The sequence below is a fragment of the Aotus nancymaae genome, unplaced genomic scaffold (genome assembly GCF_030222135.1).
Source record: "Aotus nancymaae isolate 86718 unplaced genomic scaffold, 86718_ANA_hifiasm-v0.15.2.pri h1tg000067l, whole genome shotgun sequence".
Lineage (NCBI taxonomy): Eukaryota > Metazoa > Chordata > Mammalia > Primates > Aotidae > Aotus > Aotus nancymaae.
The window spans coordinates 29,417,610-29,444,313 of NW_026988482.1; the positions used below are offsets into that span (position 1 = coordinate 29,417,610).

A 26,704-nucleotide genomic window follows, 5' to 3' on the forward strand; every position below is an offset into this window, starting at 1 on the left:
GGCACATACCATTGTGCTCTGCTAATTTTTGTATTTTTTGGTGGAGATGGGGTTTTGCCATGTTGGCCAGGCTAGTCTTGAACTCTAGATCCGCCTCAGCCTCCCAAAATGCTGGAATTACAGGGGTGAGTCACTGAGCCCGGCTTAGGTATTCTTAATCTGACACTGATTATCCTTTCTCTGGCCACCAAGCTCAGTTTCAGGGTAGGCCAAATGAGTCAGCTGGTAACAGAAACATGACCGGCTAACGGCATTTGACTTCCAATGTGATTCCGTGACCATTAATGGGTCTTCTGTGTCCAGTCCCATCAGCAGTTACCATCTGAACCAAGGACCTGCATTACCCAGGAGAAGAGCACCTCAGGGGAGGCAGTGCCAAGGGCTGGTGACAACCAGACAGCAGGTTCAGAAACGAGGCTGGGCCGGCTCCACCGCGATGCCGCTGCCTGTCAGCCATGTCACCACATGACCGCCCTTCCTGGGTGCTGCATTTTCCCATCTCAGAAGCAGTTACCCCTCACCTGGAGTTGTGAGAATGAAACAAGACACATACCACTCTTAGCACAGAGCCTGGCACTAGAAACATTCACCCTCATGACGAATGATGGGAAGTGAGGGGGAAACTGCCCAGCAGGGGAATAATCGCTTTTTTATTCTTTTCTAAAGGCAGTCACTTAGAAAGCAGCACAGATTAGTTGCTACATTTTATAAATTTCTTGTTAGAGAAACAATGAGCTTTGAAAAGTGAAAACAGTAACTAATTCAAAGTACTTTTACCCTTTGGGAAAGAGAACAGAATGGCAGGTGCCAACCCCCATATGGTGTTAGTAAGGGCAATATACTTTTCACTTCGTGTACTTTTCATTATTTTCCGAATTTTCGACAATGAGCTATTATTTCATGGATGAGGGGCTGGGGGGAAATAAGGAAACAACAAATGCTCAAAGTGCTTAGATTGTGACTTCGTGTCTGTCACCACCCCAACCCCGCTACTGATCCCCAAGGGAGCAGGGGCTGACAGAGGCCACTGGGGCTGCCTTTTCCCGGGGCCACCTCCTCTGGGTCTGTCACAGCCAGAGGCCTTGATGTGCAGCTGGCAACATGGAATCAAAGGGGAAAAGGCCCTCACTCTGCCACAACCCCCCTGGCCTTTGCCTTGACCTTGAGATGAATCAGCACCAAGTCAGGTCCAACAGCCTCCTTAAAGGAATAGGGCTATTTATAAACAAGATACTGTTATGAACCCCTTTACCTGTGAAGGAACTTCCTCCCTGGGGGTGAGCTGCATGGGGCAGGGACTGCTGCATCTCATCAGTCAGTATCAGCAGTTGCTAGTACTGGCTGAATGGGCATGTCTTCAGGCCGTATTTATTAAGACATACGATGTGCTGGGCTCCTTGCTAAACCATGTTTATACCGATTTGCTTCTCAGTGCAGCCCTATAAGCTGAGTGCCCGTACCTCCATCTTAACGGATGAGGAAAATGAGGCATAGAAAGGTGCACCCCTAGCCCCAGACCACACAGTGTGTAGAACTGATTAGAACCAGAGTCTGACTCCAGGTTCCTGGCTTTAAGCACTCTCCTAAATGGGTTCCCTTGATGAAGCCTGATTCACTGGTAATGAATTATGATCAACAGCATGAGACTGGCAGCTTATTCTCCCTGGGTGATTCTTCCATGCTCCCCAAGGCTTGCCCAGGCCTGGCACAGAGCCTGAGATGTGTTAGGTATTTGGGGATGTGTAGGTGAACAAATGAGTGAATGAGGGAAAGAATGGATGAGTGAGTGAAGGAATGAAGTGCCGTGTGGCCATTGGTCCTTATCTCTTGCATACAGAGGAGTAAGACTACTTACATCCATCCTCCTGAAATGGTCCCTTGAGCCTTGGGCAAAAGAGAAGACACAGGGCTTTGGAGGAAATGGCAAAGGTCTTCATCAGCTGAGGACTGTGGCTGCCTAGGAGAGAAACATCTGCCCCAGATAATCGCTGGCTCTCAGCCCTCAGCCACACCCCATGTCCAGATGGCATTAGTTTTGGACAAAGTTTCTTCCTCTCCGCTTGGGGATCTCCCACCCCCATCTCCTTCCTTCCTGTTGGCAGCATGGAGTAGCACATATATGTATCGATTATTAGCACACACGGTATTTGTTCCACAGAGGCTGCATGGATATGTGTAGCTGATTTCCTGTAGCCTTTCCCAGAAGAACACAGAAAGAGCCAAGGTGTTTTGTTTTATTGAAATCAACATGGTCATCGTGTTGGCCCAGCCCACTGTGCCTCCAAAGTCAGTCTGTAGGTAACACAAAAGGGTGCTGGTATCCAGACCATTAAATACGGCCAGGAAGGCTCTGTGCTGCAGGCAAGTCCTGGTTCCAGCTTGCTCCTCGATGAGTGGCCTCTTGTCCTGCTAGGCCAAGCACTCGTTTGTGTGTTCCCCACATCTGGCCTTTATTTGAAACTCCACCTCAAAGTATTTCATAGCACAGAATATCTTTCCTTATTAAATTCTCCCCCACAGATTTTTTTCATAAAACAGGCACCAAAAACTACAAACCTACCTGTGGCTCTCAAAGTATCTGTTTATAAACCTTTGGAAACTGTTTGCAATTCGTTAATCACATTTTGAAAGGAAGTTACAGATTACAGATACGCTAACAAATGCCATACACGATGCTTAGGCCGCGGTAACCAACTCCTCACGCAGACGAAGAGGGAGTCGTGGAGCTAAGGGACCTGGGATTTGTCCCCTTTTAAAACTGCATGGGAGAGGGGAGGTTGGGTGTGGGAGTTGGACATTTGAGAATTTAGTTCTTTTTCTTTCACTCATAGGGGTGAGGGGCTGGGGGAGTAGGCAAGGAGAGATCAACTGTACTCAAACGCAGTTGTGCATCTTGGAGAGTAGGGAGGCATTTTGTAAATCACATGTTCCTCCATAATGATGAAAGCACTAATGTTGGTGAATACTTCACACAACGTGTACTTTAAAAAGCAGTTCATTTGAAAAGAAAAAGAAAAGGCACTAAATATATACAAGTTGGAATTTCTATTCACTACTCAATGCTTAAAATCTAAGCCAGCTTTTTTTATTATTATTAAAATAAGGCCTTTAAAAGGGAAGGGGGATAATGTGGAGAGAAAGTATAGACATAGAAAACATCCAAGGATTTCAGGCGCAGCCTGATCCAGGTGCACACACCACATTTGCAGGACCCTTTTCTTATCTTTTCTCGGCTTTCCCTGCATTGGCTTCATTCCCAGGAAGACTCTCTACAAGTAGTGGCAGAGATGGCCATGAGCTATTACAGGTTCCTATCCTGCCACCTTAGCAATGCCTCTTTTCTGGATAAATCCAGGAAAGCATCCCAAATAGAACCTCTTGAGTTTCATTTGAATTGGAATGTTATGTACCCACCTGTGAACCAGTGACTTCCTAGAGTGATGTGGGCCTCCCTCACTGAGAAGGCTCCATGAAGGATGGTTTTACCTTCACTAGAATTATACTTACTGGGCGTGGTGCCCAAGGAGTTCCCTACAGGAAAGCTGAGGTGATTAGTGGGGAATGGGTGGTGGCAGACTGAAGCGTAGGAACCTTCCTAATAGAGTGCCACTCTCTGTCCTTTTAATGTACTTGCTTAGTAGGGGAAAGGAGGTAGGTGGATTTGGGCTCCGTATGTTAGAGTTGGCTCATAGCTCTTGGCCTGTTGTGTCTATGCAACAGCCCACTGACTTTTACTTTTCTCACTCAAATTAATCACTCTGATGCATGACTGTTTATATTATAAAGGAGCTTATTCATTAATAAAGACCCAAATGAAAGGTGTTTCAAACCCATTTTACATACCTGGCCAAGCGGATATTGTAGAAGGACGTTCATTCTTAAAACAGTGTTCCAATGGAAGTATCCCTACCCCCATCTGTATCTTGCCATGAAATTAGATTACAGAGTCTTGCTGAAATATGGTGGCTCATGGGCCAGTATGATGGCAAGTCTTTCATTCCATCACTCTCTAATCCTTCCAAGTATCTCAAATACCTTTTGGTACAATGTCCTGCATTCCTTGAGAGATTATAAAAAATGAGTAAAGACACTTGGGAAGGATCAGAAGTCAAGAATTCTCTGCTGATTCCACCTTTGCCAAATGCCATCTACAAGGACTTGGGCTCCTTAGCACAAGTGTGAATTTTTCTGCCAGGAGAGACTTCAGTTCAAACTTGTAAGCTACACACCAGGTAGAGACATATGAATGTGGCTGTCTGACACCATCGTATTTAACAAACGTCTCTCGTCTGCCTATGGTTTGCAGAATGGTGACCAGTGAAGTTATTGAATGGTCTTCTTCATTTCAGGAAAATGAGATATTAGCCAATTCTATGAAGTGAGCCTGTGTCGTTCCACAAAATGTGTGACTCTCAGGAATATTGCTAGCTGAGTATTAAAAGATTTTTCTGTGTCTGGGAATGTGCTTGCCATTTTATGTACAGTATCTCATTCAATACTCCCAACTTTTCTTTGCCATAGAGGTACTATTGTTTTTACCCATTTTGCAACTGAGGAAGGAAGCTTGGAGTAGCTGGGTACCTGGCTTAGGATCACACACCCAGTGTGATGTGAGCGGTGTGACATGGCAGAGCCACTGTGATCTTCTCTCTGAAAAAAGACACAGGGACACTTTTTTAAGGATGAAGGAATATTTGTTGCTCTGGAGCTTATAGTCTTTTTTTAAAAGCTTTTTGACAGTGGTTGAAATAACATGAGGCTTAGACATGAAAATTTAGATAGGGGCTGCTGGTGGGTGAGGTGTCCTCTACCATACTGGCTATGAAATCTTATTTAACTTGTTTAATTTATTTAACATGTTAGAACCTGTTTTCCCAAATGCGTTATGAGCAACACATTGACCTTAAAGAAGCAGAATTAAGAAGGAAAAACTACAAGTAAGTCCTGGGGAAAGAATGAAGCCCTGCTTAATTGACTTCGTATCTTTAGCGCCTTGCACTTAGTAGGTGTCCGATAAATGTGTATTGAATCAATGAATAAAGAAGCAGAATCAATGAATAAATAAGAATAGACAGTTTAGATCCAGCCAGGCTACCCAAGAACTTACGGAAGTTCTGCCTGTCAAGTTCAGGATCTGGGCTGTGTGAGTTTCTGGGGTGCCTAATAACTCTCAATAATGGTTCTTAGGTAACAGAGGTCCAGAACGGCTGTCTGACTCTAAGTCCTCAGGGGGACAGGACAGTCCCTCCCCCATACTCCTCTGCACTGAGGGGCAAGGCATCGCTGCTGCTGACAACTCCCATTGACTTCGTTCCTGTTCTTTCTGCTCAGCCCAAGACTGCATCTCACAAGGGCCAGGGCCTCCATGCACACAGGAACTTTCCATAACAGGATCCAACTGCTAATCTGCTATTGTTTACAGTGGCTTCTGAGGGAACCACTTTCCTTCCCCTTCATCTGGAGTGGATCTGATGTCATAAAACTGACCGCGAATGTCTGTTAATTGAAAACCTAAGAGTAGGGGATGGGTTCACCATCAGTCAGGGTGGTAAGAGCCCACTGGCCATAGGAGGCCAGGCACCATCCTAGGTAGTGATGGGGAGGGGAGGGGCACTCTCCAGAGAGGTCACAGAGTTCCTGAAATGCCCTTGATGGGGAAGAAAAGTGCATTACTTGGACACTTGGTCCTGTTTGGCACAACAATGGTACAAGATCAATCCCTTCTGGCCCTTCCCCCATCACACCGGGGTCAGTTTACACTTGTCTAGTTCAACATACAGGCTGCCGTTTTCTCCTTTGTGCCCAGTGTGGCCTCAGCACCTGTCACCATAGTAGCCGATCATTTCCAAAATGGCAACCAATGGTTTTGGGGTCTTAAAACACTTAAGACTGACCTTGCATCTTACTTAGAGCCTTCCATTTAAATCACAAGATGACCGATCTGGACAGAAAAGTGAAAAAGTAAGCAGTATACGTGCATATATATTTTTCCATTGTGCCATTAACCACATCTGATGAACGTGTAAAGGGGTTGCTAATCCTTAGCCTGCAGCAGAGGGCAGACTTTCCTACATTATAAACACCCCACAACCAGTATGAAAGGCCTCAAGACACAAGAACGTCCAGACACAAGAACGTCCGGCCGATAAAATGGTAGGCTTACAGGGCGACTAACACCAGTGATTTAGGAGAAAACTAAAAGCACTTCCCCGGTTATTCACGCGCTCATCAGCTTTTCCAGAGAAATGCCCTAACAGCCATTAAATCTGGCTGTGATTCCCAAGCCCCTCATCTACACCAGGTAAAGGAGCCGTGCTTAGTTCAGTACTGCTGTGGCCAGTGTGGCAACAAAGAGATGGTTCTGTGTGTCTGCAAGATGCCACCAGCACGCTGAGCCCAGCCCCAGCTGTGGAGATCCGTGCTCTTCCTTCCTCGCCAATCTGGGGTAGGTTTGAGACAGAAGGTAGAGGAGGGAGAATTATAAAGTATAGGGGGATATGGCTAGGTTTTTGATAAATTTTTAAGTAAGAAGCCCTTTCTTGTGTTGTGAATTGAGTTTTAGCAGCTTTGGAATACGCACGCGCGCGCGCGCGCGCGCACACACACACACACACACACACACATACCATTCAATAGGAAGACAGCTCCAGCTGCTAATCTGCTATCGTTTATAGAATTTACATTGTTTACATGTATACCATCTATGTGTATGTACATATGCACACACCCTACCCCCGTTCAAGGAGGGGACACATTTTCCTTTGTATCTGGTGTTTTTGGAACGAAGGAGTCTACAAGGTAAACTCATATCAAGCGAAGTGTTAACTTTTCTACTCCCCCAGCTTGGAGCAATTGTTTACAGGCATCTTGCCTCAGCTTTCCTGTCGTTAAAGCCCCTGGGATGGTCATCCTGCTGGGCTTCTCACCCACATCGATCCACTCCCAAGCCCTGTCCGTGAAACAGGACTTGGGAGGATAAAGATTGCGCTGGCTGATGACTTCACGGGCTTTTCTTTTTCTTCTTCCCCTTACTAGTATGAAGAAGGAAAAAAGCGAAGGAAACCTAACTATAGTAGCGTTGACCTCTCTGAGGTGGAGTGGGAAGACCGCGATGATGTGGTAAGTGATTTGCTTTCAGGCCTCGTGGAGATGGAGCTGCACTGTACCCACTTCTGTACCTGGGGGCGATCCCAGGAGTCGGCCAAGAGGCCCACCGAAGGGACACCTGGCCACCAGAGGGGCGTGGAGACAGTGGGCCTTTGTACCATTTGTGTAGTTTTATAACTCTCCAGCCGGTCCATCGGATCAGTTGCAGACAGGCCAGCCACCCCAGCTGCTTGTGCAGTCTACTAAAACCATCCCCTGACAGACTCTGGTCCCCTCTACAGCTGATGACTCCAGCCTCCTCCCCAGTGCAGTGGATGGCGCCTGACATCTTCAGTGAAACCTGGCTGGGCAACAGGAGGCTCTGCCCAGTACAAAGGCAGGGTGCCTGCACGTTCCTGGGCAGCAAGAATTTACCTGTCAGGACCTCATGGGCACAGCTCGTGTTTTCAGAGTGCAGCCCAGGGCTCTGCAGGCTCACTTTCCTCCTGCTCGGTTGGCTGCCCGTTTCCTGTACCTTCCCAGCCTCTCATTCTGCTCCAACCTTGCTGCCATCGCCCCCCGTGCTTTTTCCCCACACAGATTCAGCCTATGGTGCTCTATCAAAAGCTCTCCTTATGCCCACGACTTAACCCGGTCAAGTCTTCTTTTTACTTCCTCAATAAATCAGATTTGTTAGACACGGCTGCCTTTGTTTGAATCCAGGTGGACTCTCCTTAATTAAATCGTAATTTCCCAGGTGTTTCCATCTGAGTCCCTACTCTTCACTTTTTCTTAGGGTGTCTCTGTGCCGAGGCCATGTGTCTCTGCCCTACCCTCCCGGATTTGTCTGGGGTCCTTTCTGAAGTTCCACTGTTGAGTTAGCATTGTTTCCATCTCTCACTGCATCCTGCTCTTCAAAGGGATGCTGAGGAGAACCATTTGAAAGCCCCGACTGGGTTCTCATGCCTTCCAGAACGTGGGCCCAGCATCACGTGCTCTCCAGCATTTTTCCTTTCCACACCCTCTGCACCCTGTCACGTGCTCAGCTAGCATAAATCTCTCATTTTCATCCTTGCCCATAAAATGTGAGAGCCATAGCTGTTTTAGAAATTTAACCTCTTTTCTTCTTCATCTGCACTAAGTCTACTTAAACCCAAGTTTAGACAAAATAACTCTGCCATTTGACAAAAGCTCCTCCTCCACACACTTTTCCCCACAAGCCAATGGGCTGACATAGTGTCAGCTCAATAATATAGTCAAGTTTGCTATCTTCTTGCTCCTTAAACACTGTCATGAGGATCTGGGCAGTTCTTAGGATTGTCCTGCACCTCATGTGCCCACCCTGGCTTAGCACAGTGTGAGGAGTGCTGCTCAGGTGTTAGACTCCTGCCAGGTTCAAATCCCACCTTCACTGCTTGCCAGAGGTCTGTCTTGAGTGGGTGGGTATGCCTCTCTAGACCTCAGTTTTATTTTGTGTTCTTTGTTTTATTTTTTCCAAATAAAATGAGTATGATGGCAGTTGTCCCCACCTGATAGAGCTGTTGTGAGGATTAAATGGGTTAATAGATTAAAAAACAGAAAAGTGCTTGTACCATTCTGGGGACACAGTGAGCATTCTACAGGTGGTAGCCATTATTAGTGTTCTTTTCACCCTCATCGATCTTCAGGGGACCCTGACCTTTGGACTTACAGTTGCTATGAATCTTTGGAGGGGACTTTCCATTGTTCTTCTTCTTCCCTCTTCACTTTATCTGTTGCTTTATTTTTGTTTTTTTGCTTGTTCGTGACCTCACTGAACCTTGTCCCTTTTTGCATCCTACTTGAAGACATGTATGACTCAGCTCACTCCAGTCATCACCTGTGTCCCAGCTGATTTTCAGTGAGCGAATATCTCCTTTAGTCATCACAGTTTGGGAGCACCTTTTATCTCCGCATCCTACTTTCCTTTCTTGTCGGAGCTGCAGACATCAGATTCTCAGCCTCATGTGCGTGTTCTTCACCTCCACGTGACTCCCAGAACTGCGTTCTGTCTGTCCAACTTCATCCAACTTCGGAGTTCCCACCTCTCAAGCAAGTCCAATGCTTTTGTTTCACACAGGTTGGTCTCTGGTTATCTCTTCGGTTTGGCTCTCTCATCTTGTTGTCTTGGGAGCATGGTGCATTTGAAATGTGAATTCCTTCTCTATCAACATATTTGACGGGAAAACCCAGACCACCATTTCTCTCCTGGGGATTTGCACGTCACTAATTGGAGAATTCTGGAATCTACAGAAAGCATCATTGTGAAGTCTGTGCAAAATCTCACATGTCCATGGACTGGCCCTTGGGGTTTGCACCTGAGTAGCAGAGGACAGGGTTTAGGTCAAAATCTAGGCAAGACCATGTAAGCACAGCCCACTGAGGAAGAAGCAGTTGAGTCGGCCCGGATGCAGAGAATTTCTTGGAAGGTGAGGTCTACTTCTGTAGGAAGTAGGCTCCTGAATTTAATAACCACAGTTATAACTTGCATACTTCCCAAAATGATGTAAGTTCACATCTACTGTTAAAATGCATATAAAATAGACTGGCTAAAATTAAAAGACAAAAATTTAAAACTATTTAGAGGAGTATGTGCAGGACATCTGTCCCACTCTGCAGGATGAGTTAGGCGTCACGTCAGCCGTGCTGTAAGTAGGGCAGATATTTGGGGGACCCGAGTGCCGCAGGGGATTTTGAGACATGCATCGCCTAACCAGTGTAGCTCCCCTCTGGGAAGGGAAAATTACCTTAAAAATAGCATTTATCCTTTGGTTATAAATTCTCAGAGATGGCAGAAGGAATTGAGGATGATTTGTTTTGTTTTGTTCCTATTAACTTTCAGTCATTCCCAAGCTTTCCACATTGAACGCGATTATTTCTATTAATGTAAAAACCTCATATACGTGATAACTGCCATATATTAGCTCTCCTTATACACCAGTACCATTCCAAGTGATATACATCAGTGAAGTTATTTATTTCTCACAGTGAACCTGTGAAATGGGTGTTTTTGTTATGTCCATTTTACAGGTAAGGAAACTGAGAGAGAGAATGGATGTAATGGCCTAAGGACATACAGTGTGGATTCCAGCTCAGGCAGCCTGGCCCACAGAGCCATGCTCTTGAGTCTCGGATATCCCATGGAGAGAGCCCTTAAGTCCTTGAGTTCAGGAGTCCTTGTTGACTCTATTTCAGTGACTTATAGTATATGGGTTATCCTCCTCTGGGGGTGCAGAAAAGATGGGGAGTGCCTTGCTCATAGTAGCTGCTAAACAGATGTTTGTCTGCATGGCATTATTGTGAATACTGCCCATAGATTCTACTTTGAATCTAACTAAGTCTGTTTTCATATGCTGGTTGAATGCTTGCTTGGGAACGACAGACCTGTTTATCCATGGCATCTCCCTTCCCCTTTAATCTGCCAGCTTGTCCATGGTTGCATGCCATTAGGGGCTTAGAAATGCAGGCTGCCTGTGCACCAGAAAAGGTGAGGCTAATGTTCTAAAGTGGACAGTGAGCCACCGTTAGGAGGATTAGCTATCACTCCATAATCATGCACACAACTTAAGGTGGCCAGTGAATCTCTGGGGAAAGCTTCCTTAATGAGCTCTAACATGGGTGGTCAGATTAGCAGGCTAACAACGAAACAAGAAACATGGCTTCCAGTGGTAACGAGGTTGGTAGGAAAGTGGGTGCTTTGAGTGGTTATCCCAGCAGCTTCAGCGTCAGCACTGCACAAGAGAGACAGATTCACCAGGGGCTCTGGAGAAGCGTATGTGAGCTGGACGATGCAGGGCCCAGGGGAGAAGGTGGTTCGCAGAGACCAGAGAGGCTGATCACTGTCACCAGATGAGTATTTTCAGCTTGAGGAGGTTTTACCTTTCATTTTATTGACTACACTGTGGTGCAAGCTGCTTTAATGTCCACTGCATTATCACACTTGCAGGTGCTTGGTATCTGATATGGAAAAATAAAGGCTTACCACTGATGTTTTAATTTGCCTCTCTCTGACTATGTATTAAGTTGAACAGCTGCACATGGAATTTTTAATGACTACATAATATGCTAACATATGGGCACACCAAAACTTGTTTGGAAATTTTCCTCTGCCAGGCTGTTTGCATTTTCCCAATTGTTCACTATTGTAAGTCCAGGCAGTGGCAAGTTCAAAGCAGTGAACATCACGCCCTCCCCACCCTAGCTGAGGACTGATCACATTGCTCTTCCCCATCACTCTGGCCTGTGCTCAGGACTCCTCTGCCATCTTACAACCTAGGGGTGCCACTGACTGTGCTTCTGGGCAAGTTGCTCATCTTCTCAAGCCGCAACCTCCTAAGATACAAAAGTGGCATTTCTAGAATGCTCCAGCCTCACAATGCTGTATTCTGGCAGGATAGTCTATTAAATCATCAACCTCCCTTTCTTCCTCTGGCAAAGAGGACAGAAAACCATCTTCCCCTCAGCCCCAGATCACAGAACTTAGAGTTTGTAGAAGAGCCTGCCAGGAAGTTAAGACCTCAGAGTATGACATGGTCAATTTTTAAAACATTTTATTTGATTTTTTTTAAAGTTTGAAAATAATATATGATTTTTGTATTAACGCTATAAAATAATTTTGTCCAGGTGCTTTCTCTTCTGATTTGGAAAGCAGAGGTTAAGAGCATGAGCTCAAGAGACAGAGGCCTCGTGACCCTAGGCAAACTTCTTGTCTTCTTTCTTTCTTTTCTCACCTGTAGAATGGGGACAATAACAGCACCTCAGACGATAAGTTTGAGGGTTTTAAAATCTGTGCCTGACACACAGTAAGAACTCAGTAAACAGTATCTCTCAGTAGTATCTGAATTTCATAGGAATCTGATGACCACTGTTTTTATAGCACCTGACAGGATCTCTGGGGTCTGGGAGTCCTCACTCATTAGACAGAATGAATGAAACAGGAAGAAATTGAGCCACAGAGAGGTCACAGGACAGCTGGCTTGTGTCAGCGGCAAAACTTGAGCACTGATATTGTGGTTTACCTCTCTACCTGGGGCTATCTCCTTTTCAGTCTGTGCAAACCCAGAGGCAGTTAAGAGCAGCAGTTTTCAATGTGGGGAGTTGGGGAGAGAGGTCACAAAATCCATTTAGTGATTCATGAGCAGCAAATAAAAGCAACAAAATCTACTAAAATAGGAGATAGAGAGGGGCATTATCAGAGTAAGATGTATTTTTTACATGGCTCAAAGTCAAAAAAGTTTGGAAAACATTGAGCTTGGGTGTCGGTGTCAGGAAAATTTGAGTCCGCATCCTGATTCCTTAAGCTACTGAAAGGTGTCTTGACACTGAGTGAAAATGAGGAAGATGGTAATGCGGATGACGATGATAAAGATGCTGTTGACTATGGTGATGATGGTGACGATGATGATGATGATGGAGGATAGCAGACAAGTACTGTGTGCTTAGGAGATACTAGGCACTCTTCTAAATGTTGACTCATCAGCCTTCACTACAGCTTAATGAGATGGGTGCTGGCATTAGTTCCATTTTTCAGAAGAGGAAACTGAGTCACAGAGATGGTAAGTGATCAAGATGCCCAGGATCATAAAGCTCTGGCTTCAGAGTCCATTCCCTAACTGCAGTGCCATCCTGCCTCACAAGTAGGTTCAATAAGTATAACCTGCTTTTGTTATGATTTAAGAAAAAGGCAAGACTAAATGAGGCATCAGTGACCCTGGCCTTGGACACTCCCAGACCCCCATGCTGATTGTTCTGTGCTACTGGGAGTTGGGGGCGGGGTGGCATGGGGGCACAGAGAGGCTTACCTAGTCTGTAGTTTGCCTGGGGAATGTGAGAGGAGAAGGTCCCAAATGACTTTAGGCAGGCACCAGAAAGAGGAAAAATGAAAACCATGTTAAAGATAAATCGAGTCGTTCTTAAAAGTTAGAAAGTAGACTTAATTAGGACCAGCTCTCCCTGTCCAAAACCACAAAAGTTAAAATGGGAAAATATTTCCAGAAATGCCCATTATGTGTTGTTAAAAAAAATCTTGAGTAAAATATATGTTTTATTTTATACATGCCTCCAGCTAAAAATTATGCTTTCACTCACTCACACAGAAGATGAGAATGCAAACCCAAATCTACACAGCCTCGAATCAAATTTAGGTTGCTGACCTAGTGTTGCAGTTTTCTATCGGCCAGATCTTACTCAGGCTCCTCAAAGGAGGAAAGAAGGGGAAAGATGAAAAAGACAAGACAAGGGTGGGAAGAGAGCCTTTCCCGACGGGCTGTGGCATGTCAGCGTTTGCTCCTATTCCATTAACTGGCCTTCTCTGTCGTCTTGCCTTGGTGCCCATGACGGCACATCTTTCATCACTGCGTCTGCTGTCCTCCTCTGAACTCATGGAAGGGCCACATGTAATTAGATGAGGTCAGCCGGGAGTGGGGGAGGAGAGGCAGACACCGCTCCTAAACGGGACCTCCAAAAATCAGACACAGGGTCGCTCCTGTTCACTGCCTCATCAGCAAGGTCATTAATTGGCCCAGATTTCTCAGAGAGCATTTAAAGATGATTCATCTTAGGAAAGGCTAATCCCTGTCTTCCAAATGCTTGGCCTTTTTTTTTTTTCTTTTTAACTACTGTGTAGGAAAATGCCTTTAACTCGATTACGTTTTGAAAAGTGATTTCTCCATGACAAATCCGTATCCCTTTTGAAAACGTACCTTGTCCCCAGAGACATTCTTGCTCTGTGTTTTAGCAGATTTCCAGGAGTTCACTCTCTGACCCACAGGATTCATCAATATTGTCGAGGCTGTTTTGTTATTGTCCTGAAGTTTACATGAGCTCCCTGAATTGAAGACGAAGATTATTTATTTAGTGTTGTTAGCCTGTCTCACATTGTACAGGAGCAGTTGGCTGTTTATTTTTCAGAAGCTCTGTTTTCGAGGTGTGAGTTCAATATGGAGGCTCTACTGCACACTGAGGATGCAAGGTGTCCAGATTACGTGATAATCCAGGGAAGAACTAACACACTTTTCTTTTATCATTTTAGTTGAGAAATGCTATGGTGAATCGAAAGACGGGGAAGTTTTCCATGGAGGTGAAGAAGACAGTGGACAAAGGGGTACATTTTTCTCAAACATTTTTGCCGCTTAATTTAAAACAAACCACTGTGAAAAATTAGCTTTGAAAGCTATATCTGGAATAAATATCTTTCGCTGAGATCATTTTTCTCTTGTCTTTACTTATCTCAAACAAGATTCATGTAGTACTGTTAACCTGATCATAGTGTGTCCATTTATTTTTATTTATTTCTGAAGACTTCACCTAGCAGACTAACCATGTTTTCTTTTCTCTACGACTTTTTTTTTTTCAATCTAGAAACGGGTTTTGGTGATGACAAATGACTACTATTATACAGACATCAAGGGTACTCCTTTCAGGTAGAGCTGACCATAATACATGGACATTCCATCAGACCCATCAGTTGTGTTTGTACAAAACCTGCTGACACTCTCAGAACTCATCATCTGAAGATAACCAAACACCCTGCCGAAAGGCTGGAAAGAGTGAGGAGGGGGCTTTTCCCAGGCTGCTTTTGTTTTCCAGAAAGGGGGAGATGGTTCAGGCTCACCCAGGAGAACTCATTCAGTCTGCCATGGCTTTGCATCTCATTTCAAGCAAATAAGCTTTCGGGGTTCCTGCTAAGGGTGAGGACCAGTGCAGAGGGTTACCAGGGTCCTTAGCCATTGAACTTGCTGCCTTGTGAGTTCCATTTCACCTTTTATTTCCGTGACCAAAAAAAAACAATCCTTCAAACCTGGAGGCGGCATATCCATCCCTACATGTTGTGCCTCTGTTTCCATTTCTCTGAACTGTCCTTGTGTGCTTGTCTACCTTTGAATCCCGTTGTTTCTCTTTGTAACAGTCCTGAAAAATAGCTTTGCCTAATTGCCTGCTTTCAGATGTGTATGTAGCTTTCTAAAGTTTCCCACTCCTGTTAACTTAGTGTTGTAATTCGTTTTGTAAAAAAAATTATTTCAGTAGGCCTGCTTCATGTTCCTGAACTGGTGTCTCAGAGCTAAGGCGAGAAGGAGTTTACTGACTATAGAGGAATCTGAAAAATAAATTCTAGCATTGTTGTCCTAAACTGCCAAGGATCATGGGTGGATTCCATGTGGAACCAGGAGCAAACTAAGAACACATGAGCTGCTAAGTGGGTTTGCCAAATAGTCTCTCTGTGTTTTACAAACATAGTCTCTTACTTTAGACAGAAACAGAACGAATCTTAAATCAAGCCAGTGAGTGTGAAAAACCTATTAGACTAGGCAGAGGACTGGGCAAAGAAGCCTGCACCACAGTCATGTGGTTACACTCACGTATAGTGGAAGTTTTCGTTTTTGTCCTCGAAAAGGGGTCAATTTCCTGAGTCCCAAACTCTAGGGGCTGGAGAGATCCATCTCTGGCTGAATGCTGCAGGGCAAGGGTGTATAAAGAGCAGGGCGCATGGTCCTTGGGAGGGCATCCGAGAGGAGGGCTTGCTGGGAGGGCGAGCAGTTTGCCACAACTCTTAAAACACAGAGAGTAGCCAACTGCTGCTGGCATTTCCAATCAGAAATTACTTTGAAGCAGCTGATTGAACCTAAGAAAAACCAACACCAGCAATAATCAGTAGGCTTTCTAAAGTAAACGGTTGGAAAAATTGTTTACAGATCATAAAATGGAAATGTGAAAAATGGAAAATTAAAAAATGTTAGCCCACAAGTCTATTCGAGTTGATGCCAGGGATTTCAAGATCTGCTTTGTCTCTCTGCACAGTTTAGGTGTGGCGCTCTCCAGAGGCCATGGGAAGTATTTCTTCCGAGGGAATGTAACCATCGAAGAAGGTAAGATGCCGCCTGGCTCCTCTTATCCTTTGGTGTGGGAAGAAAGCTCGGGAGCCAGCCATTGAGTTAACTGAAGAACTTGTTCATCTGTCCACACCTCTGGCCAGTCCCTTGGGCATTCCACTCAAACAAATGCCTACTTGATATTCTTAATACCTTTCTTCTTCCCTGTTGTGCCTAGGTTTCAGAATGGCAGGAATTCCAATTCATGGTTGTGATTTAATTTACTTATATTCTGCTTTCATCCACGATGCTGTTGACTGTCAGTGGCTCATAGTCAACAGCTTTGTGGATGAAAGCAGAATGTAAGTCAATAGGAATCATCCCTCAACTCTATCCTTCTCATGCACAACAATTAGTACCTGGGAGAAATACAAATGTATGAAATAACTCATGCCCAGGGGAAACCATGAAAACAGAGATATAAGAGCCTTGGTGTCTCCTACACAGTTGAGCCACATATTTCACTTGTGTTTCATGGCAGCCCCGGCCCAAAGGAAAATGTGACCATTTAAATGATTTACATAGGTCAGAGGGAGTAACTAGCACCTTGAAATTCCCAGACGCTCTTGTCTTCATAAGAGAGTTTACTGTGCCCCTGTGCACAGTGAAGAGCAGTTGTACAGCTCTTTAAATTTTAAAATTGCTGTCACACGTGCTGTCCTTTTCATCTCCCAGCAACCTGGTAGTTCAAGAGGTTACCTGTCCCACATTATGAGCTCACAGGGGCGGTGGACATCGTTTCTGAAGGGACCCACTCCCTGAGTGGCCTTGAGTGACTCACTTGCAGGTCATTAGGTTTCGCATGTCAACAGAGAAGGAGTTGGCCCAGAACAGTAGTCTTTCTGGACCTCCATAGGGAGGACAGCCAGGAATACGGAGGTCTGTCGTAAGCCAAGTTTTAATTGGTCAGAACTGATTGCACGTGAATGTGGTGAGCTGCCAGAAGCTGGGCCATCCACGGCACCCTCAGGTGATGCCACAGGGCATGAGGAAGGGATTGGATGTTCCCTGATACAGCCTCTGGTTTACTGCTCATGGTACCCGCCCAGGCTCTTTCAGGGATGTTGTTTTGTGCTTCCCAAGTGATTGTGAGATCGTATGGGGCAGAACAGGGAGTAGAGGGGCTCACTGTGAGCTGGGCAGAACCCAGAATGTGCCCACCAAAGAGCTACCCGTGTGATCTCTCTTCCCAGAGACACACCAGAGAACACAGGCAACTCTAATATGGCCAAGACACTCTCCAGGATGTTTTCTCAGAGATCATGTTTTCACTTCTAGAATTTTCTGGCTCTATGGGCCATGTTGGCTCTGTAGACATCACTGCCCATGAAGCCAGAAAATTCATGTCTAAGCCATGTGAGGTCAAGCTGAAGAAACAACTCATGGTCAGAATAATAGAAGGAGAGGTTATTCAGGGATTAATTGCCTCTCAAGGGTCTATTCCCTTGGTCAATCCTCAATCCTCAATACATGGGCCTGTCCCTCCCTTCCTCTCTCTCTCTCTCTCTCTCTCTCTCTCTCTCTCTCTCTCTCCCCCTCTCTCCCCTTCTCTCTCTCCCTCTCTCCCTCTCTGTCTCTCTCACACACACACGGAGACACAGATACACACAGTTGTTTTGCATTGTCTTTTGGATTCTTTTTCAGTCACTATCTTCTTCCTGTATATTCCACAGCTGTGAGTCTAAATGATCACATAGAGAGAATTTCAGAGCTAACTGTAACCACTATGCAAGAAATTAGCTCGAATCCTCAGCAAGGGGGAGAGTGGCTGCTTACCCACACAAATGAGGTCATATCTTCCTCTCTCTGTTGGTCTTCTGTAATAAAAAGACTGACAATCCTGCCAGCTTTGCTGAGTAATAGAACTTAGGAAAGCTGCTTCCCCTCGGGCCAACTGGTAGAGGGTCTCGTCATCTCCAGGAGCCTTGGTGTGATATTGTTCTCTTCTGTTCTTGGAGAGGGAAGGAGTTCCTTGGGGTTGGCAACCATACTTCTATAGGATCTTCAATAAGGAGTACTTCCCTAGAGAATGTAGGAATTTTCCACGTGCTTTGCCAATGTCAGAGATTACAAAGATGGCAAACAGGTCTATTTTGCTAAAAAATATAAGGAGTCATTACCAGGATTAAAGGTATGGGCTATAGTTCTACCTGCTGAAATTGTTTCTCTTACAAATCTTTTATATGTATTGCACACAATAATTGTTCAACAAATTAGAGCTTATGTCATTATTGTCAGCAGTTCCAATCATCGGTAGATGTGATTTTTCTCAGAAGGACCAACATCAGAGGTGAGAAAATTAGAGTACAGTTAAATTTCCTTGGTGCCCTAGAAACCCAGAGAACAAGCAGTCAAAAAGATCTTCCCTATAGATCTCATCTTCTCTGAGTTTGATTTATAGGTCCTGTGAAATATAGCCAGAGAGGATTTTGTGAATGAGGTTGGGAGATGGGAACTGCAACTAGAAAAACAGACTTGACATCCTTAACCCAGTTTTCTGGGAAGATACAGTCCTTTCCCAGGGCCTTTGCACTTGTTATTCCTTCTGCCATGAGCACCCGCCCTGCCACCTACGTGACTCTTCCTTGCCTCATCAGGTCACTTTATCAGGGAAGCCTTCCCTGACCTCCATAGCTACAATGGAAACTCTCTCTCTCTCTCTTCGACTCTCGCCATTGGCCCTCCCTCTTCTTGTTCTATGTTCTGTTTTCCTTCTTAGCCCTTGCCACTATCTGATATGCTCTAAAGTTAAATTTTAATATAATTTACTATCTCTTTTCTGCCACTAGAAATTAAATACAATGAAGGCAGTGATTTTGTTTTGTTTTGTTCACGGCTATATTCTCAGGGCCTAGAGTCATACCTGGCATATAGCAGATGCTCAGTAAAAGTATGAAAGAAAGGAAGGAATGGGAGAGGGTAAAAAGAAGGAAGGAAAGTTGTTTGGTTGGGAAGAAGGAAAAGGGAAAAAGAAGAAAGACTGCATAGATGGATGGGTCGCACTAGGGACTAATCCCTATCCCATTTAGCTGTTTTCTGGCACTTGTGAGTTTTGCAGTATTACTTGTACCTCATGGTAGATATAACTCAAAGAGCTGACATAACATCCCCAAGGTCATGCAGCTTGTAGATGTTGGAGCCTGGATATGCCCACTTGGGTCATATGCAATGATGTTGATTCTAATATATTCTCTACTCTCTGTAAAATCAAGCAGAATTGTGTGATAGGTCTAGCATTTTGCTACTTCTTTTATAGATTTGTATTTGAGAAGAAAACTGGAGTCCTGGACACAGTAAAATACTATTGGTCATTTAAGAAACTAACTTCCCAAAGCAGGCTATAAGCATCATGGGAGTTCCTGAGGTCATCATTCAGAAGTGTATGTCTGCTGATAACCCATTAAGATCAAGCCATATGAAGATAGAATGAAACAGAGTTATCCTTGCAGAGCTAAGGTGGTCTGGAACCATCTATAAAAACTCCCAGATTTCCCTGCAAGTCCCAGCTCCCCTAGTTTCCTTCCCAGACGGATAACTCGTCTTCACTTAGGATCCTGTAACAACTAGCAATCTTTGCTGCTCAAAAACAGTTGAGTATTGGCAACTTCCTATTGTTCAACCTATAATTCCACCCTCACAACCACACATCAGTTAGGGACTATTATTCCTGCTTTTCACATGAAGAAACTGACATTTAGAGAAGTAAAGTAACCTACTAACATCACACAGGAGGTCAGTGGCCTAGCCCAGTTCCCATCTCGGACTATATGGAGCACCAGGGTGAGTGTTTCTAACCATCCTGTTAAGCTTCTCCCTCTGGACTCATTAGTGTATCCTGTATCTTCAAGGGATTAAGGTTTTCCTGGGACGAACAGCCAGGGAAAGTGACAGTGCTGGTTGATTGAGGTGGAGATGGGGAGAGAGTCCTGCCTGGAAGGGAACTCATTTATTTTGCTCAAAGTCCCTGCTCCAAGGCAGGTACAACTTTAGAGTTGATGTCTACCCTTAATCCACCCCACAGCCCTACCCTAGAATATTCGAAGCACACAGGAGGATAAGGGGGAGTGGTACTTACTCATGAACCCCTTCTCCTTGTCCCCCAGGCCTGCATGACTTAGAACATCCTGATGTGTCCTTGGCAGATGAATGGTAAGAATTAAACCATCCCTCCTTGGCCATGGCATCCTTCATTGCCCTCTGATTCCACATGGTTTGTGGTCCCTTGCCCAGTTTTCCTGGTTCAAAGGCAAAAGAAGCAGATGCTGTAAATATTGACAAGCTTTTGTTTTGGGCCGTACCATGTTCTTAGGTCCTACTGCAACACTGACCTACACCCTGAGCACCGCCATCTGTCTCAGTTAGAAGCGATTAAGCTCTACCTCAAAGGCAAAGAACCTCTGCTCCAATGTGAGTATGCTTTCAAAAGTGTGTTGTGCCTTCAGGGCTGATGGTGGGAGTGAACTCAAAACTATTTTTTGGCCTCAGTTTCTTAGGGATGCTTTGCTTTGGCAGAGATTATCAGTCACATGAGATCCAATGAAATATCTGCTTCCTGTAGGAACAGGAGAAAGAATGTGGATTACAGAAAATTGCACAGAATCCCCAATCCTGGTTTAGCAGTTTGTACTGGGCTTTGTCCCCTTCTGAACCATTTAGTCAAGCAACTGAATAGGATGGAAATGTTACAACTGCAAAGGGACTGTAAATACTCATCTCCCTAATTTTGCAAATGAGAAACCAAGGCTGGAAGTAGGACATGTCTCATTCAAGGCTATATCTAGGTCTCCTGGTTCTCCCAAGAGTGGAGTCACGACGGGGACACGTAGCCTCTCAGCATGGTACATGTTCTCCTTCCCCTTCTCCTACCAAGTATCCCCTTCTAGGTGAGCTCATTGAGTAAGAAATGGTCAATGGCCGGTGCAAAAGAGGCAGGGAAAAGCAGCAGCAGGCCTGAATGCCCCTCTAAGGCAGAAGCAGACCCTATACTCTCACAGGATAGCTCCAGCAGCTACACTTTGGGCAGGGGGAGAGCCACCAAAACTGATCGTGACATCTGCCCCCACCTCTAACAAGCATCGTGCGTTCAATGACATGAAAAGTGCTTTACACATGTAATCCTGTGAGAGGTGTAAGGAGATTATCCAGCTGCTAAATGACATCTCCATACAATGGATTTATTTTTTGGGATATGCCCTGGCAGGGAAAGGATCAGATGGACATCCTATGAGCCCAGTGTGTCATTGTCTTTGACTATTTAAGGGCATATTTAAAAAATGAAAGTATAGAGACAATAGGAATAATATATTTATAGTCACTCTCCAGCTTTACCCAATCTTCATATTTTGCCGAACTTACTCCAGGTGCTTTTTAAGGAATGACACGTTATAGATAAGGCCGAGGTCCCTGGGACCCTGTTCGGCCCCATTTCCCTCCCAAAGAGAATGACCATCTGTGTTTGTTCATTATTCTCAAGAATTTAATGCTATTCCTACATATGTAGGTATCCATAAACAATCTGTAACATTATATTATTTAAAAATATATATTAAACTTTATATGTATGGTATATTATATGAATTACTGTATATAGAATATAATACATACTATATGTACATATATATGTACTACAACTTGTGTTTTCACTCATTATATTTTTGGAATTTGTGTGATCATTTAGCTTTAATGCACTTACTTGCATTACTCTATAGAAGTTCACTACATAACTTATCTCAATACATTCACTGTCTTACTGATAAGTTGTTTCTAGCTTTTGCTTTTTAGCAAAGCTCTTTATTTATCTATTTATTTTGCCCCCAGTCAGGGTAAGGACTGGCCTGCCTCATGTGACAGTCAGTTGTCCTCCTCCACAGCAGAGCAATTGGAGAGTTCTAGGATGCCTCTCCTAGACTTACCTTATCCTCTCATTCCTTGGCCTCTTCCACAGAGCTCTACCAAGAGCCTCTTTGGATAGGAACAGACATTCTCCTTTAAAATGAAACAATTCTTGGCTGGGCATGGTGGCTCATGACTGTAATCCCAGCACTTTGGGAGGCCAATATGGGCGGATCATTTGAGGTTAAAAGTTTGAGACCAACCTGGACAACATGGTGAAACCCTGTCTCTACTAAAAATACAAAAATTAGCCAGGTGGTAGTGGCCTGCTTCTATAATCCCAGCTATTTGGGTGGCTGAAGCAGGAGAATTGCTTGAGCCTGGGAGGAGGAGGATGTGGTGAACTGAGATCACACTACTGCACTCCAGTCTGGGCAACAGAGTGAGACCCTGTCTCAAAAAAAATAAATAAATAAAAATAAAAACAAATAATATGAAACAATTCTTAAATAGAAGGAATCGCAAAATAAGAATCCCAGTGGTCATTAAGTTATGGTATCCCTTTCCTATGTGACAAGAGGCTGACATCAGGATGCTAAAGAATTTCAGTTTTAGGAGAGGGCAGAGATGGGGATGATGACAGCCAAGTGTTCAAGGAGTACTGGCCTCTGGTCTCCAAATCTGGGACTCAGCCTGCTGGTTCATGGTGAGAACCACAAGATGAGGGGAGAAAGCAGAGTCTGTGAGACTCCCAGGTCGCTCAGTTGACTACTTTCTCGCCCAAATGCTTTGGAGGCTCCTGTGTTGCAGGCATACCAGGTGTCAAAACTGTTTCATATGTTCAGCCGGTGGGAGCTTAACTCACAAAGAAACACGTTGTGTAAGAAAGTAGCCTGCAGACACTGCAGTCATAAGCCCGTGAGCGCCTCTCATGCCCCTCTTCCAGCCCTGCCGAAGCATCCTTTCATCTGTCCCTCCCAACAGGTGATAAAGAATTGATCCAAGAAGTCCTTTTTGATGCCGTGGTGAGTGCCCCCATTGAAGCGTATTGGACCAGCCTGGCTCTCAACAAATCTGAGTAAGTGGCTGCACGTGTCCTCCTTTCATGGCCATTTCCTCACCAACACTCCGAAATATGGTTATGGTTTAAAGAACTAAACAGTTTTAGGAGCCTGGTGTTAAAGTTCTTTAATTTTCCCCAAAGCTCCAAACCACAAGAGCTAGAGCAGATTAGCGGCTCAGGCTTGGATGGCAAGCTCCTGGGTTTGACATATAATTTGTTTGAGTTTTAACATTACATGAAATTTGGTACGCTGAGGTAGGGTGACACTTCCAGAGAGAGGGAGGCGGAAGAGAACTTCGTTTCCTGCCTCGCCACGGCTCTCTCTACTTCGCAGTCTTGAGGGAGCTTGGGATCTGGGCCAGGTTAGGTTGTGAGTAGGACAGAGAAGTGAGAGCTCGATTTCATAGGGTGTCAGATAGAACCGTGTGGTTTTATTTCTGAAGTGGAGGGCGGAGGGCCTGCGGGGAAGGCGGGGGTAGTTGATATCAAAGACTAGGATGAGAACTGCTTTAGAAGCTTATTATTATTTCTTTACTATTATTAATTTAAGTAGACTATTGAAGATTAACAAGGAAAAGAACAACATACCTTTTCCCTTATATCTTCATGAGTTACATGTTCATTTCTTTCCACTTTTACGTTCTTCTTTAGTTCATACCCTCATTTTGTCTTCCCTTCTATCCTGTGTCTCTCCACTTTTCTATTTATTAGTTCTCATTTTCATTCATTCATTCATTCATTCATCGAGTCTTGACTATGTGTCTGTTATGTGCCACACTCTGAGTGAGGTATTGGGGAAATGGAGAGAAACCACACAAATAGAGCCCTTAACACCGTGGCACCTGTGGTATATAGTGCACTGTATTATTAAGAATCGTAACTGCTTTGAAGGAAAAGTAAAGACACGTGAAGTGTAACAGATCTAAAGTGGAGGAGGAAGATGGGAACTAGTTCAAGGTTCGGGGAGCATTCCAGGAACAGCACATACAAAGGCCCTGAGATGAGAAAGTATTTGACACATTGGAGGAATTTAAAGAAGGTGGGCATGGCTGACATACGGAGGATAGGCTGGAAGATGTCTGAGGATGAGGCTGCAGAGGGGCCACGTGCTCAGGACCTTGGGAGTCAGGTTAAGGAATTGGGATTTTATACTCAGAGCACTGGGAGATCACCAGAGGATTTTAAGAGGTGGAGGAAAGTGATCAGATTTGCATTTTACAAAAAGACCTCTGTATTGCTATGTGGAGAACAGTGTAATGGGGTAAGAACAATAGGAAAGGTTCCTACAGTGTTCCCAGGGTTCATGACTTGGACCAGGGCAGTGGGCACAGAGAGAAGAGGTCCACTTGTGGCTTGCTTCAGAGGCAGGGTCCCCAGGACTTGATAATGGGTTTGTTGTGTGAGGGCAGGGAGGTTGAGCCATCAAGGATCATTCCCAGATTTGTATCATGAGCTATTGGGCAGATGCCGCTATTAGCTAAGATAGGAGACAGTGGGGGAGGATCAAGTTTAGGGCTGGGTGTGGCCATTCTCTCTTCTAGACCTCATGAACTTAAAATGGCTAAGTCTCCCAAATGGAGATGTGGGGTAGGCTGTTTAATATGCAAATCTGGAGCCCCAAAGAGACTGCCGTTTTCATTATTGGGGGTGTCTTTGGACTGCTTGCCTTCATGGCATGGATCTTATTTCCTGGGAAGCTGGCAAAGAATTGAGCCCTTCTTGGGGTTTCTTTCTCTAGTGAATCTTGAAGTGTTTCTTTTAGGCTCTCATGAAACTCAAAATCTTGAGCAAAAGTTGCTGATTCATTCCTAACACATACTAAAGATTTCCAAAATGGTACCTTGCTTTGTAGTCCACATCTGTAACTGATTGGACAGCGTGGCTTTCCAATTTGATGTAGGCTACAAGCAGAAATGCATAATGTTGGTTTTGATTCAGACCTTAAATACTTAAAGGTAACATCTACCACTTTGACTTTCATCAAAGATCAAGTAACCAAATGACCTTACTTTGAAGATAACATGGAGAATGCTTTGGATCAAATTGCTAGTAGCATTTAGGACAGAGAAACAAGCTCAAGAATTGGTTTTCTCTTCATACATTTATTGTAGGATAAAATTATGTGTTTGTGGAGAAAAACCATTTGCTTTTTGCATAGAAAAAAATATGCCTTGCAAATCTCCTGAAGAACACACTCAAGCATATAAAATTTGCTTTGGAAGTTGAAACAAAATGGTTTTTAGTGAATTTTTATATTAGTTTTCCTTGCTAGGGCCGTTCTTAGAGTTCTCCTGTGTGTAGCCTCCTACAGAGATATTGGAAGAAGCCATTTCTTTACACATCTCTTAGGGGTTGGTGGTGAGAATAAGGCCTGTGGTCTGGTAGAAGTGAGAAGTTAGTGGTAAGTGATAAGTAATCAACCCTGTGGATGGCAAAACCAATTCCAACTATGTGGCATTCCAGGCTGTGGGATGCTGCAAACTTGGTTCCATGGCTCAGCTGCTTTAATCGCACACTCCACGAGTGATCTCAAGACAGAGATTAAACTTGGCAGCATTAATGCAAAAAGCTAGTCCTTTCCATTCTTAGCCAGATCTATTTGAACTTGCACTCAGAACCTTGAGATAAAGATGTGTGTATGGTTGGAAGTAGATTTTTTCACATGCTGTTTTTGTTGGCAGGAAATTCTTCATTTTTCCTGCAAGTATTACTGTGAAAACTTGTGTAAGGGATACAAGTTGGCAATCTGTGCTTGGGGGTGTGTGGTGTATAATGTGTGTGTGTGTGTGTATGTTTCTATAGCTTCATTTAAAGTTCGTTTCAAAACTACTATTTGTTAAAACATTCTGTGAGTCTTAAAATGCGAAAGCTATGCTATTATCTGCTTACTGTCTAGAGGCTTCCCCCTGATGTCCGCTGTTCTGTTTCAGGAATTCTGACAAGGGTGTGGAGGTTGCCTTCCTGGGCACTCGCACGGGCCTCTCCAGAATCAACCTGTTTGTCGGGGCCGAGCAGCTCACCAATCAGTAAGTAGGAGGGATCCTCTGTAGGGGCCCAGGGAGCTCCTGAAATGGAGCATTCAAAGAGAGGCTTCTTTCATTTCTTGATTCCACTACTGGTAGAAACATAATTCAGGCCACCCCAGGCCTATTGAGATTTTTCCTCTCTGTTCTACCAGGGGGGCCCAGCATGTACTCTCACCTGCCTGTTAGCCCTTCTGCCACCCTTTGTTCCTCACTCTTGTTGGCTTCTGTCCACCATCCTGGAGTCCTCTCCCGCCCTGATGAGTCATTTCAAAACTCTGGGAGGTGGTGCGGCTGCTGGGGGAGCTGCCAGAGGGAGGAAACGCTCATCTCGTAACAAATGGCTTCAGGGCGTTCAGCTGTTCTGCAGCTATGCTGAGGAATTCCTGCCTGTACGAAAATCAGTGTTCCAAGTCCTGTTTGTTTGTTTATATTTTACTAACAGACCCCTGTGCCTCTGTGCTTAGCTTGAGGGACTGCAGAGCTCCACACCCAGGAGTGTGCCCTCTGGGGACACTGGGGTTTGACAGTGTCTCCTTGTACTTCCAAAGAGGCCTGGATGGATGTTGGGCAGTTTCTGGGTCTAGTACTCAGATGCTCAGCCCCAGTATCTTCAGAGAGCCATGGGCCCTTAACTCAAATTGGTGTTTCACCAGTGCTAGTAGGTAGGCTGTGAAGTCTTTTCTGAGCCCATTAATAAGTATTTTCTGTTTCTTTTCTCTGAAGCAAGAGAGATTGCTAAAACATGGACAATGGGTCCCGAGATTCAGAATGTCTGAGAGTGGTTTGTGAGCATATGCGTGAAATCAGAGATT

The 26,704-nt window shown here is 44.6% G+C and overlaps 1 protein-coding gene across 5 annotated transcripts in view; it reads left to right on the top strand.

Moving 5' to 3' along the window:
• The window catches only part of CACNA2D3 (calcium voltage-gated channel auxiliary subunit alpha2delta 3), a 963,339-nt gene that overhangs the window by 746,829 nt on the left and 189,806 nt on the right, over positions 1-26,704 (top strand). For all 5 annotated transcript variants that reach the window (XR_002478711.2, XM_021671646.1, XM_064367210.1 and 2 more), the window contains 8 exons: positions 7,036-7,119; positions 14,135-14,206; positions 14,464-14,525; positions 15,901-15,968; positions 20,075-20,120; positions 20,281-20,378; positions 22,788-22,881; positions 25,797-25,892. Coding sequence is in view for 4 of the 5 variants with exons in the window: in XM_021671646.1 (XP_021527321.1) it covers positions 7,036-7,119; positions 14,135-14,206; positions 14,464-14,525; positions 15,901-15,968; positions 20,075-20,120; positions 20,281-20,378; positions 22,788-22,881; positions 25,797-25,892 (620 nt within the window). In the remaining variant the exon portion in view is untranslated. The remainder of the gene's footprint in view (positions 1-7,035; positions 7,120-14,134; positions 14,207-14,463; positions 14,526-15,900; positions 15,969-20,074; positions 20,121-20,280; positions 20,379-22,787; positions 22,882-25,796; positions 25,893-26,704) is intronic.